Source organism: Apteryx rowi, unplaced genomic scaffold (genome assembly GCF_003343035.1).
Source record: "Apteryx rowi isolate R43461 unplaced genomic scaffold, aptRow1 scaffold_600, whole genome shotgun sequence".
Lineage (NCBI taxonomy): Eukaryota > Metazoa > Chordata > Aves > Apterygiformes > Apterygidae > Apteryx > Apteryx rowi.
This window is the reverse complement of record NW_020450873.1, coordinates 194,850-213,271: the sequence shown is the minus strand read 5'-3', so window position 1 is coordinate 213,271 and position 18,422 is coordinate 194,850. Positions and strand designations below refer to the sequence as shown.

At 40.5% G+C, this 18,422-nt stretch overlaps 1 protein-coding gene across 1 annotated transcript in view; it reads left to right on the top strand.

The window, feature by feature from the left end:
- CELSR1 (cadherin EGF LAG seven-pass G-type receptor 1) overlaps positions 1-18,422 on the top strand; it is a 180,561-nt gene that overhangs the window by 85,933 nt on the left and 76,206 nt on the right. Inside the window, exons 3-4 of the mRNA XM_026083448.1 lie at positions 13,190-13,412; positions 17,993-18,108. Coding sequence (XP_025939233.1) covers positions 13,190-13,412; positions 17,993-18,108 — 339 coding nt within the window. The remainder of the gene's footprint in view (positions 1-13,189; positions 13,413-17,992; positions 18,109-18,422) is intronic.

Below are 18,422 nucleotides of genomic sequence, written 5' to 3'. Positions count from 1 at the left end.
GCTTTGCGGAAGCAAAAGGCATGCAGATGCATTATATTTGATTAATCTACTCTTGTCAGGCATTCTGATAGCCTGCAGTCTGCCGATGACAGTGTGGGATTATTCAAGTTCTCCCGTTTACTCTTGGAACAACTGGAATAATGTTGGTTTCCCTCCAGTCCTCTGGAACCTCCTTTCTGAGCCCAGAAGAGAGGTTTGGAAACCAGAATTAATGCAGAGATGCTCTGAGCTGACTCATCCAGCTTTCCTGCATGGGAACTACTTGGAGCTGCTGATTAACAAGTGTCGAGCGTTGGTACCTGCTTAGCAGCGGTACCTGACCTCTCCTTTGATACTGTTGGCAAGAAAATGTCCTATGAACATGATTATATCATTAGCTCTTCTCAATAGAAGAGGGATATGTATTGAACACCTCTGATTTCTTGGAACTCCTATGGGCATTCCCGTTAATAATGTATTGATACAAAGTTACGATTCTTTTTGTTTTAGCATATATGACAAGTTTCTTTTATTGTCCTTAGCTATTGGACATCTATTTCTTTTTGAATGATTTTGCTTTATCAATTTTCTGCAGTTCTGAGGCTCTTACTTGCTCTCAACGTGTACTTCTGGTTTCATACTGATGGGATTTCTTTTACCACATCTAAAGGGGAGTCTTAACTCTCCCAGGCTTTTTGACATTCTTAGTAATGATGTATTTGCTTATCTCTGTTGTTATTACTAACCAAAAAAAAGTGGAAGGTGGAGAGTAATTATACAAAGTGGAGCTATTTGATATTATAATTTTATAGGAAAATGTAGAACCCCTCCTTACTGAGATACGTAATTTCTCACACACTGTCATAATTTTGAACATATATATTCACTGAAGAGCAATGCTCCTGAGAGAAACTACACACACAAAATGAGGGTTATTTTAATTAAAATATTTTAAATAGCAGTTTATTAAACTACTGCAAACTACCCTGTGTTCATAGTTTACCATTGTGCTTTTACTGATTTAGCTAAGTTGAGCCTTGTGTAACATATGACTTGTTTTTTTTTCTCATAGTTGTTTTTAATGTCGGAACAGTTACTTCGATAAAATTTTAAAATGCAAGTAAACCACACAAATGCATTTTAAAACGTCAAAACATACAGTTACTAAGTGTCAAAATAACCCATATATTAGACTACCCTTTGCGTGTTTCTTTTGCCAGTGGTGAGGTGTCTTGATTGGTTGTTTCTCACTGAAAACAAATCAGATAGATAGGGAAAAAGGAGAAGAGAAAGGAGGAGAAAAACCCAGCAACCTGCCTTTAAGTTATTTGTGGGGAAGATAAAATCATGATGAAGTATTATTTTCTTCAATATACCTCATGTTCTGGAAACCTACTCACAATTCTCATAGCAGATCATAGGTTATGGTTAAAAAAAGAAATTCCAAGTAGGCTGGAAATAAATACTTCAGATGTTCCAAAACAAAAAGAAATTTAACTTCCAAAGAACACGGTACACAGGACTCCTTTTCTCTTATCTCCTAACACAAAACTGGGAAACCACTTACAAATGAAAATAGCACAAAACTGTGAAGAACACATGCTGCTTCTGTGTGTATTTGTGATCACGGAGACAGCAGGATGGACTGTTGGATTCAGAGATGAGGGTATTAGGGTGATGTCCTGTTAGGGAAGAAAATGTTTAAAGTAGTTTTTTGTGTGTCTCTTCTTTGTGTTGCGATGATTGAAAATTTCGACAGTTGAGCAACAGACTGAGGCACTTGGCCTTGAACATCAAGATAATTAGAGCTCTGCGGTACAGTTATGCGGAGCATTGTGGGAACGGCAATTTCACTGCTGTCGCAAATGCTCTTTTGTTTAGAGCATCACGGTTCACTGCCTGCATCCAAATCCCCTGCTACTCATTGGGGCTGGGCTTTGGTCTCCGAGGCTCCTACTGTACTGTGCCACCGCTCAGCTGCATCAAAACATTAAGAGTACTTATCATCCAGAGTTTTTAAGTTTATTTTTATAAATCAAGATGAATATATTTTGCTTTGCACTGTCTTTTACATTCTCTTTAGCTAAGCATAGTAGAGCTAATATATTGTATTTTCCAATACAATAATTAAAAAAACATTGTTTAGCTAGATAGGGCCACCCACACTCAAGAGGTCAGCACACTGATGTGTGCATTGTAAGAAACATCATTATTTTGAGTGCCTTATATTAATAATTAAACACAATCTAGATGATACCATAAAGTATATTAACTCTAACAAGACTTGGCAATCATATAAGTTTACTTTAAAATGCAACAATATTTTGCAAAATAACTGAATTTTAATCTAGTTAAGTGTCTTAGCAAGAGTGAATTCCACTAGCTGTGGAACTTGACCGAATTCATTTTTGATCAGTCTGTTTAAAAAAAAAATATATATATATATATAGATATAAAATATAACTTTTGAATTTCTACCTATCCTGTAGATTAAAAAGTACATTTATTTCAAGGTTTTCTGTGCAAGCTGTGTGACCTTACAATATCTTTTCCAAGATTCATTAAGAAAAAGGAGAGTTCCCTGATTTAGTTGCTTTTTGTTCTCAGTTACATTTTAAAATATTCTATGGCTTCTTTTCTAGTATTCACACTAACTGGCCATTCTTCCTCTTTCCGAGAAAGCTTCTGTCAAACATTAAGGGGCATGATTTTGACTGAGGTCTGCCTGTTTCCCAGTGCTATCATCTTTTCCTCTGTATTGGGTTACACAGAAGATGCGAGAGTGATTTCCCTGTGAAAACTTCAAATCCTGGAAAACACAAAATGCAGGCTCTCACCAATTTTCCTTTAATGTCCGTGTGCGGAGTAAGGCTCATGCAGTTAATCTCAGAGGGCTGGTGGGGATCAGGACAGGCCGTTTCTTCCCTCTTTTGACTCTTACTCCGAATCTGAACATCAAGCCTGTAACAGTTACATGGAGAAAATGAAATGGGAGCTTAGTGGAAAAAGGGCTGGACTCTCCTAAAGAAAACAGTACCCGTAATGTTTGCCAGGGAAGGGGAGAACCCGATCTGCTTTTTCCCATATCCCTGAAACCTTTCTTATCTTCCTGTCTTTCTGCTGCCAGTTAGTTGTCTTATTTGCAAGTAAGTGTCCTTTTCTAACTGCTTAATGTTAAGTTAAATTGTTCAAAAATAAGTGCTAGAGCCTTCCCTTTCCCTAAAAATTTGGGAATTGGGAGCTGCAGCCCTTTGGTGTCCTCTTCTATGGAAAGCAGTTTAGGGAAAAAAAAAAACAGGCTAAAAGCAAGCAGGATGTCTGTTTGTGCCTGAAAGTCTGTCTGGCTTTTCAGCCCCGAGTTCCTGTTGATAAAAGACGTTATTGCACCCTCCCTCCTCCCCAACATAGCCACCTTGCCTTGCTTGCTTTCTTCCTTCGGTTTAATATCTGAAGGGACTGAAATTGCCTGTGAAACCACATCCTTGTGGAATTACAGTGCCTGGTGGTGCTATTCAGTGCCCAGTAAAAATTGCAACTTTGCATTATGAAATAGCTCTTTTTTGGCATCTGAATACAGGCATGCCGTGTTCACAAGTGACCTTTTCCTTTACTGCTGTCCTTGGAAACACGTGAGGGCTAGGTAAGGCAACCGGTTCCCATGCTGAAGTGCATGTAAGTGCACATGGATGCGAATAAAGACCAGACTGCAAAATCTGCCCCTAAGGAGACATGTCCCGAAAGTCACTGTGGCTGCTCCAGCCTTCAGTTCCCTCTGCATAATGACACTCCGGGAAAAGGATCAAGGGGCATGGAGAACAGAACGAAAAAAATAATGTCAGGCATACATATGGTTAAGGCAGAGGAAGACTCTTTCTCTTAAAAATAGAGTGGGAGATATTCCTCTGTAAAGAAATTTAACACGTTATGCACAAGTGTGTTTTGTTCTTACACCTCTAGGTTTCTCATCAGTTTTTAACAGAGAATGGCAATAAGGTGGGATTTTTAGAAAGATCTGTACCAAGAGGTTTGTTATAAGTAAGATATAGTGCAAATTGCAGGCACAATGACATAATCTAATTTGGTTTTATCTTTGCATCTATAGTAATATTTTCCCCCTAGTAAATACATACAGAGATAAAGCTTAAGCTTTTGAAAGACAGTGCTTCGTGACCATATCTTACCCCAAATCAGTGACAGATTGTCTTACATTTGTATATACACAATGTATGTGTATATTTATGTCTTACATATATTCCCTACCGCAGAACTCACCAATAACTGAAAACGTCTGTGTGCTTCTTTTCTCTCTTGTGTAGATTTGTGCTTGACATGGTCCTGTGTGAAAGACATACCCTGAAAAGGTCTCTAAAGCTTTAACTTAACAGGTCAGATGAAGAGGGAGATGACAGCTTATCAGGGTACTGTACACTTCAACCAGCGGTTTGGTAACTTGCATAGCTTGGAGATAGTTGTAATCATCAAAAGAGTAAAATATAAGAAATTAGCCATAGGATCCCATAGAGCAAAAACTGTTGTTAGGTAGCTGTGGCAGGCTAAAGGCATATATGTTTTCTTTCTCATTCTCCTCCACCGCATCTAAACCATCCAAAAAGTGCTTTTTCTCAGCATTTCCTCTGAAGCCTTTGGGTGAGGTGGTGCCAGGTTGGCAGAGGAGTGGTGGCGGGGAGGCCCCCGCCGTGGCCCAGTGCGTCCCTGCCCAGTGTGCTCGAGCCCCTTTTCCTGACCCCGTGCTGGTGGCTTCACGCAGGCGCCTGCTGAAGGTGGTGTGGCACATGGTGTTGACAGTGAATTGACACTAATCCATGAGCTGCAAAATCCTGAGTTAGCGCCTTCTCTTTCCAAAGCCACAAAGCGGACTTCAAAATTGAACGTTTTTGTAAATGAAGAATATTTTACTGTGACTTCTGGTTCCTTGCTTATCAAGGGTATGCTGGTACTAAAAGAAAAAAAACACATTGCCATAAGTTGTGGTAAGTTTTAAAGTGTTGATAATACTTCTGAGGTTTGTACTGCTCCTGGTCTTGTTCCTGGAACATAAATGGAGAGCTATCTAGTGTAAACAAAATGTAAGCTTTTTGACTGAGAGTTTTTAATCCTCAGCAAATACATGAGAAAGAGAGCATAGACATTAAAGACTTGGTCGTGGCTTCTGTCTGTGCATAGTTCCTGTGCGTAGTCAACATTGGTAGAAGTTGCATGGGAGCGTAAGATCCAGTGACCATTCAGACTGAGTATATATCATCTTGAGAACATGCTCATAATTTCTGGAATCCACAGACTAATTCATTTCTCCAACAGATGTGCCCCAAATATCACTAATCCTCTTCCGTATTGTTTCTTTTTTCTATTATTCCTTCTCATTTAAATGTGAAAAAGAAAAAAAATACCCGAATCCCAAATCATCCATCCCTGCAGGGTGTCCTGTTTTGTTTTGTGAGATCAGGGAAGGGGAGGAGGCAAGGAATGGAGGAAAGCAGCATATCTTTGCTCAGGTTGGCACTGTGCTTTGGAGCTGGCCTGATTTGGGGCTGGTGAGGAGCCGAGGGTGCCAGCGGCCGCATGGGCAGTACGGCACATCCACAGCCATGGCCAAAGCAGCTCAGCAGAGCAGAGACCTCAGCTTTTTATCATTGTGCTTCTGTGAAATGTGGCACTGTGCTGATTTAACTCTGTTGGTAGCAGGGGAAGTATTAACAGGTGGGACTGAGTCCTGCCCTACTCTTGTCCATTTGGCCAGGTTTCCATCGCAGTCCTCCTCCCTGGAGATGCTGGTGGCCATGGACCCCAGAGCAGCTGGGGAGCAGATGCCGTCACTGAGGACCCCACTGGGAGGAAGATCAGGGAAGAAGTCACCAGCATCTTCCCACTGGGGAGGAATTGAGAATGGGAGCTTCTTCTGAGCAGCTAGTTTGAGTTAGGCATTTCGGACTGGAATTTGCCCATCAAAAGCTCTCACATGCCTTGGGGCCAGCAGATGCCACCCACAGCTTGAGAAACTAATAACAGAAAATAAAAAGCTTCCCATGTTCATTATTTTGGAGCATCTCGTGATTAAAGATCTCGTGACCTTCATCCAGTCCCATGATTTTTGGAAATCTGATTTGTGAGTTATCAGGAATGCCCAGAGGGACTTCAGGGAAAATGGCCCAGAGACAGGCAGCAGGGTGATGGTAAAGGAGAGTGATGATATATAGCTGTAAGAACATTAGCAGTTCTGCACTGTCTCTTCACACTGCCTCAGCGTTTAATGCTTATGCCCACAGGAAAAGTTAAATCAGATCTAGAGGTAAAAAAAGTGATTTTCTGAGTATCTTTATATAGGATCATTTGCTATCTATCACCTCAGAGAGCTACTTGACATGTTAAAAAAATATGTGTGTGTGTGTGTGTGTGTGTGTGTGTGTGTGTGTATGTATCTCCACTCACAGTGTGGGAAGATTGTTTGGAATTGTTTTTGTTGTTACTTTGCTTAGTGTTTTAAATCAGGTTACTGAATAACAAGGTATTTAACAATATCTTGTTAAATCTGGAACAGTTAGCTACTTCAATTACAAAAGACAGCTGTCATTATGAGTTAGTAGGATTTAGTCTTAAATAGTGGGGGACAGCAGGGTGGGCAGTGTGCGTGGTGTGTGTTTGTGTGTCTGTATGTCTCTATGTATTACTCAAAATTCTCAAAATCCGCTTTTATAGAGCAGGAAACAACAAAGAGAGCAGAAATCAAGAGGAAGGAGAGACCCCAAACTGAACATTAAGCTGAATGTAAGAAGGTTGCGGCTGATTTTAATTTTCTTAGATCCCAGCACTAAAACATTAATAAGTGAATTAATAAGTAAAAGGAAAGATCAAAATACATTTTCTAATTTGAATGTGAGGTAGCAGGATAATGAAGGTTCAAATCCCTCCCAAAATGAAGAATATCAATGTCAGTATTAAGTCTAAAGACTATGTCTGCTATGGCCTCTCGGAAATGTCAATAGAAGTTTGACTATTGATTTCTAAGGACCAAGATTTTACCTCTCTCCTTCAAACAACACCTTCTAAGTTGTCTGTATAAAATGATTTATGACTACAGGCTTCCCTTAATTGTCTCACAGTCACCAGTACGCTGATGACTTCTAAATTCTATTTGATCTAATTTCGTCATTAAAAATGACTGGTTACTTTTTCTGGGCAACAGCTCTCTAACGTCTCTCATAAAATACAGAGAGGGTTTTTTTGTTGTTTTTTTTAATTATTATTATGTTTCATTTGTAAATGGAATGTGCTGGGAAATAAGGCTAAATTTTCCCATTCGATTCCAGGGGTTAGACTCATGCACCACAGAGTCATGAAAGTCACGAATTTCCCTTCATGGGCGAGATCCAATATTTATTTTCATTACTCAGCTTGCACCTGGGCACTTCAGGCATATGACGAATCCCTTTTCCTTCAGTAAGTTCCTGAGCAGTCAATGGAGAGAGGTGGGCGTCCGCTGCAGGCGGTGATCCAGTTCATGGAAGTCAGGCACTACGCCCGCCTGTGAGCCAGCTAAAATGCAGTCGCAACAGCCTACTTAAAGCTGTGTTTCCGTGACAGTTCAACCCTTCTAAGACCATTGCTTCACCCTCCTTCCTGGGCGCATGTTCCTGCCTCCTCCCCCCGTGCTGCTGGGCTATTCAGCTGCTCCTGGAAGGACCTCAGCAGAAGAATACTAACCCCACAATAAAGGAGCGAATGGCAGGTTGCTCTATTAGCTCCACAAATCAGTCACTGCTGCCGCGGATGAATGCTGGTGCACGGGAGGGGGAAAAATGTGCAATGAGTTTGGGGAAAGGGTGGGACTATGGTAAATCCCACTGCCATCAGCTTAAACTATGTCAAAACTGCCCCTAAATGGAGTGCGCTGAATCCCACCCTGTTTATCTCTTGCCCCAAGAGAGATTTCCAGGCTATCTCTGCAATTAATTTGTATGTGCAATGAAATTATAAATTAGAGCCCCATGGAGTGGGACAAAGAGGACGAACTCCTGTTGCCTCTCGCGTTCTCCGTTCATTTTGTGGGATGCGGTTTTATGCTTCCCTGCTAAAACTCGCAGTCGGTGCTGAGCAGGTATCGACAAGATGAGAGCAGCGAGAGCGGTGGCGCGTACCGTGGCCGGTGTGGGTAACTGGACACCGGCGCGCTGTTCGCGCGGGCTATCAATGTTTAACTCGGAGGCCTGCAGAGCCTTAATGGAATCCACGTCTTTTTTTAGCGCGTTAGGCACGGAAAGCCTCAGATCTGGCTTGAGCAGTTCTGCTGCGGGGTTATCTCTCCTCCGAGAGTGCCTATCGCTTTGGGTCTCTGCCAACCGATACATATATCATGGGGTGGGTGGCCTTTACCTTAGTGCAGGAGATTTTAAAACCAGATATGTGGCAGGTTTGGGGTGAGGATTTTTTTTCCTTTCTTCGTTTGATGATTTTAACCACCTTATTATTACTTGCTGCATTGATCACTTCAGTACAAATCATCATTCCAGGTTATTAGCGTTCTAGTTACCAGAGGAGGAGGAGGATTGATTTTCCCATAATGTGTAACATATCAAACAAATTTTTAATGATAGTTGGTTCTTTATTAGAGCAATGGGGATTCTTCAAGAATTTAGTTGCCCTATTTCTTATTGTTTCTGCTTTCCACTTTGAAGTACCTTGTTTTAGGCTGGTTGCTTAAATCAGTTTCCCAGAAGTTTCCATTCTTGTGAAGCAGCCACAAACATGGAGAACAGGATTAATATATATCTAGAGCAAATGACAGGAGGGAGGAAAGGAGAGAAGAATCAATTCAAATTAAACAGTTACAGATACTGAGTGAAAAATTAATATGTGTTCAGGGAAACTGGAAAAAAAGAAACAAGAACATCATTGCAGATCTGCTGCTTCATGTTAATGTATATTTAATGTGGTATTTCAATTGAAAATAATAAGAGAATAGTACAAGTTTTTGGGGACTAATCCTTGAATGGAAATATTGTAAAAACATATTACAGTAAACTGAAGTGTAGAGTAATTCTGTATTTATTTCAATGCCATGTTGTTTTTAGAGGGCTTTCTGACATTATACGTTGTCTATCATTGTAAGGTCAAGCAACTCACCGACAAACCCATGGCAGTATTTCTGACTGGCTCATTGATGCAAGCGAATACGCTGTTTGATACTCAAATGATGTTCAGCTCACAACATATTTACAATTAGGAGATTATTCTTTTGTTTTTAAAATAACTTCTTTCTTTTCTAATTCTTTTTAATTTTATCATCATTTATTCTTTGTTTAAACTCTTTCACTACTTCATTTGGAATGCATCAGAGGAAAACCAAATTAAACCATTTTCTAGCCAATTTTTTCTTTGCCTATTCTTGTAATGTTATGCCTGATATCATGCCTTTCTTAAAATTAATATTAGAAATTTTATGATTAACATCTTTGTAAAGTTAATCTTAAAATTGTAGAAGGGGTATATTAAATTCAAGTAGGAAGGAGGGTCAAAAGCAAGTATCACATTGTGATCTCAAGGGCTTTAGAAACAGGAAACACTACGTAAAGGGCTGTATAAACGCTACAGGCTTTCATAGCTGTAAGAGTCATCAATATTAATTGTGAGAATTTAAGATTAGCTACCATCCTGTAACAGTAAACCATTTACCGGTTTGGCCCAGTAGCTTTTCAAAGCCCAAGAATCTGCCCAGCAGATAACAGGCAGACACAGCGCAGTGTTATCTGACAGCGCATGCTTTAGATTTAGCAGCTGGAGGGAATAAGCTTTACATTTCCTGCTTGGATTTCACTGAATTGCGATATAAAGGAAGTGTTTTAAGTGATTGCTAAAATACTGGCCAGTGTGAAAGATGAAATTATTCTTGCAAAGAAAATGCTGCGATGGGAAGAGAGAAGTGTGACGGGTGGCAGAGGGGCTGTGCTGGAGGGGTGAGCTCGGGCACCGTCCCGGCCGTGTGCCGCAGCTATCTCACGCGGCTCTTATCTCCAAGCCCGTTTCGGCCCTGAGTCCAGAACGCCCTCGGGGTTGTACTATTTTTTCCCGCTGGACTGGGGGACGTACCCTGCACCAGTGCAGATTCCTCGGCCGTCTCAGCCCCCTGACCTTCAGCTGCAAGCGGACACACAATCTCTTCATTTTTCATCCTGACTGCTGGTGTTGTGGCTGTTGGCAATGCCCTTCCTTTCCACTTCCTAAAGTAGCTGTTCCCTTAGGGGCTTCCGACTTGGGCTTCGGTCTGTCAGCCCGCAGCCAGCTCTTCCTTCCAGTGCTAGTACATGTGGGCTTAAATTCAGCTTTTGATAGTGCTTTTCGGGCTGTGACTCCCAGCTCATGTAGGGCAGTGCTGTGAGATGATGGTGCATCCAGGGTGAGGTGGCCACCCGTGGAAATGACAAACTGAAGAGCTGCACAAAGGCTTAGTGCATTGCCAGAATGGAGGAGGTGCTCCTGACCAGAGCAGTACCAGGAATATTTGCTCAGCTGGCTACTTAATAAAGCCAACAATGTGGTGTTTCTAAATAATTCCAGGTACAGTTTTTCCTTTTGGAAAAATGGTAAATAAGGATTTATCAAGTTTCTTCATAGACCTTTGTGCCTTGGAGTTCTTGCAGAGATTTCAAAAAAGATATTTTAATGTATTTTGGTCAATATACATAAAATATGAAAATTCAACATCAAAGGATATGCTTCAAATTCAGTTCTCATTTACATGCGCAATGAGAATTCAGAATAATTTTAGTAACTGGGACATCAGTTATGCTACAGTTGAATGAATATAGGACAAAAGATCATATATAGGATTGAATTACAGTTTTTTAAAACTACTTTTTTAAGCTGCCGTAATGAAAAGAGGTAATAAACTTAATTCAGTATACTTTCAATATACTTTCAGTACTTTTCAATATACTTCCAATAAATTTTCTCTTAAATAGTTTTATGCCTGTAAACAAATAGTCTATAAATTCTTGCTATATCATAGAATTAATACAAAACCTCAATGACTTCAAACTTAGGCTTTTATATTATGCCTCTGTATTGCCATGGCATTTCTACAGCATGTTAGCATGACAAGAATCTCTCCTTTTAGCTTGGGTCTTGTCTTTTTTCCCTGTGTATTCAGGTCTGTGCTTTATTTGCTTTTGCCAAATATATCATTCTGTTTTCAGAAAGCCTTGAAGATTACATTCCACTCTGAGTTGGAGATTTATTTCACAGAATATTGCACTACTTTTTTAAAGGGGACAAACCTGTGTTTAGTCTTTTATGTAGGAACTGTGCTTTTTCAATTTTTGGAGAGTTCTGGTACACAAGATCTGTGCAATTATTGGGTTGAGGGGGATTGACTCTGGTTATGCAGTGGACCATTGATTCTCTAATGCATTTGATGTGCGTGTGTGCTCTTCCTTGGCATAATCAATAGATTGAGAAATTTTTTATCTTGGTAATTTATAAAATTTCTTGCAGAAGAAACACATCATAAAGCATTTTAATCTACCTGAATTCCTCTCCAAAATATTAAGGATGGTGTATTTACATAATCTTGCCTAACCTGATACTCACAGTCAATAAAGGGAAACAGGAAAGTACTTATCAAGTGGTTTTCACAGCATTTCATCTTAGTATGTTAAAATGAGAATCTAAGAACATCAGTCCTGAATCAAAAAAGCTCTAAGCATGGGCTTGAAGTCAGACTTTCAGCTATATAGTTTATTACTTTAGCATTTTTGGCTTGCTGGCTTGGTCCAGTAGTTTTGCAAAGCCCAAGAATCAGCAGTTGGCTTCCCACACTGCTCAGCCATCGCGTCTTTGGCGTGGGAACCTGTGGGAGCTGGGCTGCAGGGGTGGCTGGCGGAGCAGAGCTTTCCGTTTTCATTTGCCTTCGTTTGTGAATCACCGCCCATAGTTCCTGCTGCTTTTACTTTCCTTTAGGAATGCATTTGCACAATTTTAACTGTGTTTGAATTAATGTAACTATAATCTTGTGGCAAGTAATCATGAAAATACTAGATGGTTGGAAATGTGTTCCTTCACCTGGTTGTGTTGAGCAGTTTTGCTCTACATTTGATTGTCAAACGTTGTTACTGGGTAAAATTCAGCCATATAAGCCACCTTCAGTTTCTGTGAGCAGTTTAATATGCAGGATCTGAACACCCAGTAAAGCATCACAATTACAGTTCCCTTAGAAAGGCACATTCCAAAACATAAATGTTAACTAATTAGCTCACACAGAGGGCTAGCTTTCTGTATAATGATTAATTCAGCAACTGCTTTTGTCCCGGCCACAGCAGATTTTTTTTTAAGTGAATATCCTCTGCACAAACCACAAAATCACAAATTATTTTTTAAAATTATGATCCACTGTCAAATTTTGGGCAAACACAGGAAGTATTATGGCAAATCTACATCTCATTTTTCAGAACCTATGTTTAATGCAGCTTAATACAGACTTCTGAATAGAATAAAGGTGAATCACATAGAAAAAAACAACTTCAGTAAGTGATACACAAAATCCTTAACTACTGAATGAAGGTACTATGCACATCTCTGAAAGATTCGCTAAATGACTGTCGCCTGCAGGATGCAGAGGAAAAGATTAAGCAATATATATGTCATCTGTATCCTGCTCATTCATTCTTTAAAAGCTTTCAGACTGTTGCATTCGAAGCTCAGCCATGCCCTGCCTGGGTGACACGGGCAATAAAGCCAAATTCCACTTAAGGTGAAGTGCAAACACTTATCTGTTTACCCAATTTCCAACCCGTAGTGAAATACTGGAACAATTTACACATATTTTGGTTGACAGGGAGTGTACAAGTTTTTAAATGGTGGTGTTACCTCCTCCCATACAGATCTATCCAGCTTTATATTTATCACCAGTTCTGAGAGCAGCCAAGAAATCTGAAAACTTGAGCCAACATCGTCAAATATTTGAAAGAGGATCACTCAGCAAATAATGTTCTGAGCCACATTCAGAATTGAGACTTGAAAGACAATGCAGCATCCTTATTCCAGTTACAGATCTGTCCCTTGATTACAGAAGAAATCGGGGGCAGAAGTTTGAAAACAGCTTAACTTTGAGCAGAAACGGTTATCTAGCCACACCGTCTCTGGCAACCTGCTGCTCAGGGTGAAATATTTCATTCCCTGGTGTTTGCTTCTCCCCTTCTAGGAGAGTACTGCGAAGTGAACGCTCGCTCTGGCCGCTGCGCTCCCGGGGTGTGCAAAAACGGAGGAACCTGCGTTAACCTGCTGATAGGAGGATTCAAATGCGAGTGTCCTCCTGGAGAATATGAAAGACCCTACTGTGAAATGACCACCAGGAGCTTCCCCCCGCAGTCGTTCATCACCTTCAAGGGGCTACGGCAGCGCTTCCACTTCACAGTGTCCCTCATGTAAGTCCCTCCTTTTCCTTGTTTATCCCGGCATGGAAGGATTCGAGCTTAGGTCTGTGTCCAATTGCTTCTCCATTTGGGTTCAGAGTGTATTTATTAAATATCGTAACCCACCAAATTACTGTGTAGAGGTAGCTCTTGGGAGATTTCTGACACTGACTCTTGTGAGAGTGGCGAAGGATCATGTTACTTGAAAGCGTTTAACTTCTGCCTGGCTGCTGAGGCTGTTGAAGTGCTGACTGTGTTTCTTTTCCTAGAAACTTTTATTAAAAACTTCTTTTACTAAAAAAGTCACTTTTTTAACAAGCAGTTTATTCATCTCCTCTGCTATGGAGATTAGTATTTTGGTGAGATGTTGTGAAATCCTCTAGGCGGTTAGAAGAGGAGGCTCATTTCAACCTTCACGGGCTAGGAGGGAGCACAAGTGCCAGGAGCATCTAGAAAACGGCCATTTGTTAAAGGAGGGCGCTCGTAGCTGCTGCAGCCACTCAGGGGATGTCACTGGAGCAGCGTGTCCCACCCAGGGTTCGATCCCAGGCCTGGCAAGGGAACGCTGCCCATTTTTGCCACTACGCTGACTCGAGGGAGGGGAGCTGGCAAGGCCGGGCTGCCGATGTCCCTATGACCCTTCTCCGCTCCAGCGTGCCTGTAACCGGGGTTGTGCAACACAGGGAAAGGAGGGGAGAGAGGGGGCCGTGCGTAAAATTTAGTGGGAGCTGCATTAGCTTTATGGCCAAGCTTTTTGTGCTGGGCAGTGGTTTCCCATCTGCACCTTCCCAGGCAGCAAAGTGGTGTCTGGCCGCAACCACTGGCCAAGTCTCAGCAGCAGTTGGCCGGACAGGCTTGAGGAATGGTTGGACGGGCTTACCGGGACAGGTTTGCCCACCTCTCAAGTACATAAGGCTTTTTTCCAGTTGTATCTGTGGCCCCCTGACTTTCAGAGTAGCTTCAGACCATGCCAGTTCTTGCTGCTTATTTGAGCACACCCTTCCCTTCTTCTGCATCCCAGCTGCTGAGAGGATCTGACCATGTACGGCCTTGACAGCCCGTGCTCAGCGGGTGCTCCCAGCTGGGCTCCTGGCCGTGCTTCATGTCCAGATGTGGGGTTGGATACAGCCCCACTGCCCTGCTCCTCACCTCCACTCCTCCCAGCCTTCCCACCCGGCTCCTGGTCCTGGTCTCATCCTGCTGCCGGCCAGATCAGCAGCTTTTCCTTGGTTTAGCTGGTCAAGATTGACCTTTGGTTCTCCCTCACAGTTGACTTTGAGTAAATAGCACAAAATGTGTTAGCCCTGACTCCAAAGGGCAAACTTCGGGATTTGTGGACAGGTAAGAGAACAGTAGCAACAATGGACGCATTTGTGTGGCTTTCTGGAGAAAGAAGGACTGACGAAACCAACCACACTTCCTACCTAGCTAGCCCTCAGCAGTTGCTTGGTGTTTTACATCTCTCTGAGGCCAGGCAGCTTCTTTCCATTTTATTCTTCATCTGCCTTAATCCTGAGGTCAAAATTTTATGGCATCTTGAAATTTTTGTTAAATCAGAAAATGCAGATAGGGTTTGCAAGTGAGACGAGGGAGGGAACAGTTGTGCCTGCAAAGACTGTTTTAGAGCATCAGATCTAAATACACGGAAAAGCTTAGAAGCAAAAGGCTCTGTTGGACTTGTCAGATCTACAGTAAGTGCAAACAAAGGAGTGTTCTAGGCTGGCTGCCCGCATAAATTACCTGTACTGCCCTTGGATTGTCCCAGCAGCCACGTGGTATCATTTTTCAGGCTTTCAGGAAGAGATCTTTGATGTGTAGGGTGCTTCAAGTTAAAGTGACTCAAATTCTCCTTGTAGGCATTCCTGAGAAACAGCAAAATACCATAACATGGTGCTTATACCATGATTTGTTCACAATCTTTATAACCTAGATGGCCTATTTATTGCATTCCTTCAGTGTGATTATAAAAGGTCTAGGTCATCATGGGACTCATCCCAAAATGTCTGGGATAATGACACATTTAGCTTTTTGTACCTGAAAATTTTTTTTTATACTTATTATTTCTTTGGCTTTTATTATCCTTCAACACAAGTAGAAAATGTTATGTGAGGGTGAGCAAGAACTAACCGTTTGACTGGACAAAGGATTTGCCATTACATATTTCGTAATTCAGGAACATTCCTAAAATCCCAGGGTGTCTAGATCCCATTAGCCTTAAATTCCCCTTGCATGACAAAGCACGGGATGTTTGTATAGTCCATTCTCATAACTAAAATGGGATTTAAAAAGTAGTCCATATATTCATTATGAGTTTTGCAAACTATTGAACATTTCCAGTACCAAAATGGTTTGGGGCGTATAGATTTTATATACCATGTATTGCTGCCCAACACTTTTGCTGTATGCTACACCATACTCTTATTATTTAGATTACTGATTTCTGCTCCCGACTTTATACATTTTTCTGCTTTCCTGGCTTCCTCCCAGCAGTTGCTCTTCAATCTTCACTCCAAAAGACACTGTCAGTGGTGATGTTTTCTAATTATTTATTCAAAATTTCCAGCCTCGAAGAAAGCATGCCCTTTATTTTCTATGTCCTAAGTTTAAAAAGGCCCCTTCTATTAAAAAACAGAACTTTTTTCCCCCCACCAGTGATAACCAGGCAAGTCCAAAAGCAATGATACTGGACTAATAATATGATACAAAAGATGCAGTTAGCCAGTGGCAAAGAATGAAAATGAACACACACAGAGTAAACAGGTGTAAAAAATAGAAAAAATACTTTGCCTTCTTTTAATTAAAATCATGGTAGAGGATTGTAACTGTATCAGAAAAATATTTTCAAGCAGAACTAATGTTCCTGTTGCTGCCGCTCAAACTAAGTGTTTCTCTCCACTAAAGAAGCATATATTTCTCATTTCTTTCTGTCATATATATTCTGGACAGATTTGATCAAAAAAGTTTTGATGATGTAGTAGCCCACAGAAAAATGCAGTTTTCCAAAATGTTTTATAGGAACTTTATTGCCCTAGATGAAATGTATGACAGTGAAAATTGAAAAGTAAATTAATATTTTTATAATATTGAAATATTTCAACTGTAGTGTCTTAATTTAATTTGATTTTTACTTCTTTAAATATAATTTTATATTATGTTTAAATATATTTAGAAATAAAGATATGTTTCAAGATCTAATTTAAAGTAATCAAAATGGTAATATAACATTTAATTGACTGTAATGGATATCTTTTGGAATTTTTATTTTATGGGAAATTTCAAAATTTTGACTTTTGTGTTTCGAACCAGAACAATTCATTCTCCTCCTTCAAAAATGATAACATTTCTGTGGAACAGAAGTTCTCATTTCTGTATAGCTCAAATTCAGGCCCCTGGTTCTGAAGGGTCTCTACTATGTGTGATTCACAGCAAAATGTGTCTGATAACCAACTTTTGTTAAAAAATATTCTTTGGCTTTGAATTTTTTATTTCAAATACCAGACCTCGATGTTTTTGTTATACTGCATAGGGTCTTGCTAGTAGATGTGACTTGAGACACACAAGAATCATTTCTTCACTCATGGCAGGGAGTTTTACCTTAGCTGTGTTCAGCATTTGAGTCATTTGTAGAAGTGGGTTAACTTAAATCAGGCTAGTTCCTGAAGTTCAAGATATAAAATCAAGCTACACTACCGTTTGGAAACATAAGAGATTCCCATGGTTTTGCTCTTCTTCTCTCTTTATATAATATTAATCTTTGAAAAAATGTTTATGTAAAGTGTATTAAAGTTTTGCATTCCTAAGCAGAGGAGAAGTGCATGTAAATCCCCAAAGATATTAGGGTTCAATTAAAAATTCTAAAAGACAGAAAACATGCAGAAATTTTCAAAAGAAGTTCTGTGCAGACAAAAAGCAGACTTTTCTAGAAGCGAGGTTGTCTATTTTTCTGCAGGAAAGGTGTGATGCCTCCCATATTAGAAGCGCAAGAAAAATAAAAAATACCCACTGGAGCTGATACAGTGGAATCATTAAAGTGTTTATTTTCCTTCCTCCAGCTGCCTTAACTGTTGATTGATGAACCCTGATTATCTGCACAACATTATTAAAGTAACTCTTATCTTTCTTTTCCCCTTCCCTCCCCAGCAGTTCTTTCTAATCTGTTTATGACTCTCTTTGTAGCATATAGCATTTAGACAGTAAGCAGGCAGCAAGTACTGCCCCTTTGATGTGAAATACTTGCTAGCTTTTGGACTGTTTGCACAGTGTAGTAGCTGCTACTGTTTGAATAGTCTCAGGTACTCACTCTGAAGTGTGTATGTGTATAATTTCATCTTTCTTTAGGATCAGTATCCGCAGCAGAGCTCTGCGAATATGCAGAGTAGTTTCTGTAGTTTCTATCTTGCCTGTCTCCGTAGATTGTGAGATAATATTTTTATCCTGCTACTTACTTTATTTTATGATTTTATGCCTAAAGAAAGATGTAGGGCTTACTTTTCTGGTAATTCTAATGCTATCTTTCTTCAAGGTGACTCAACTGTCAATCTGTACTCTGTAAGCCCTTAAACGTGAAATGATTCCTCGTCTCCGTGTCCTAGGTTTGCAACCCGAGAGAGGAATGCTCTCCTTCTCTACAACGGGCGTTTTAATGAGAAGCATGACTTTATCGCATTGGAGATCATTGAAGAGCAGATACAGCTAACGTTCTCTGCAGGTGAGGTGTTGCCTGAGTCTAGCGTTTCACTTTCGGTGACGAGATCTGCTCAGCGCATTCGGAAATGTACTTAATGATTTTATATAGTTCTTTGCTGCCTTGTTGATTGAGTAACTGATTGACATTGTACAGTTAACAACTGGTGCAGAGAGTTGCAAAACACTCCAGACTGTAACAGTTTGTAGTGATAACAGTCACTATTGTAGGTAGGAGCCTGTCAACATATCAGTTATAAAACCCAGAGTTTACGACTACTCTAAAATATTGGCACTAGTCTGAAAGCTGGCCTCCTAGCTAATGTTTGCTTAAAAGGG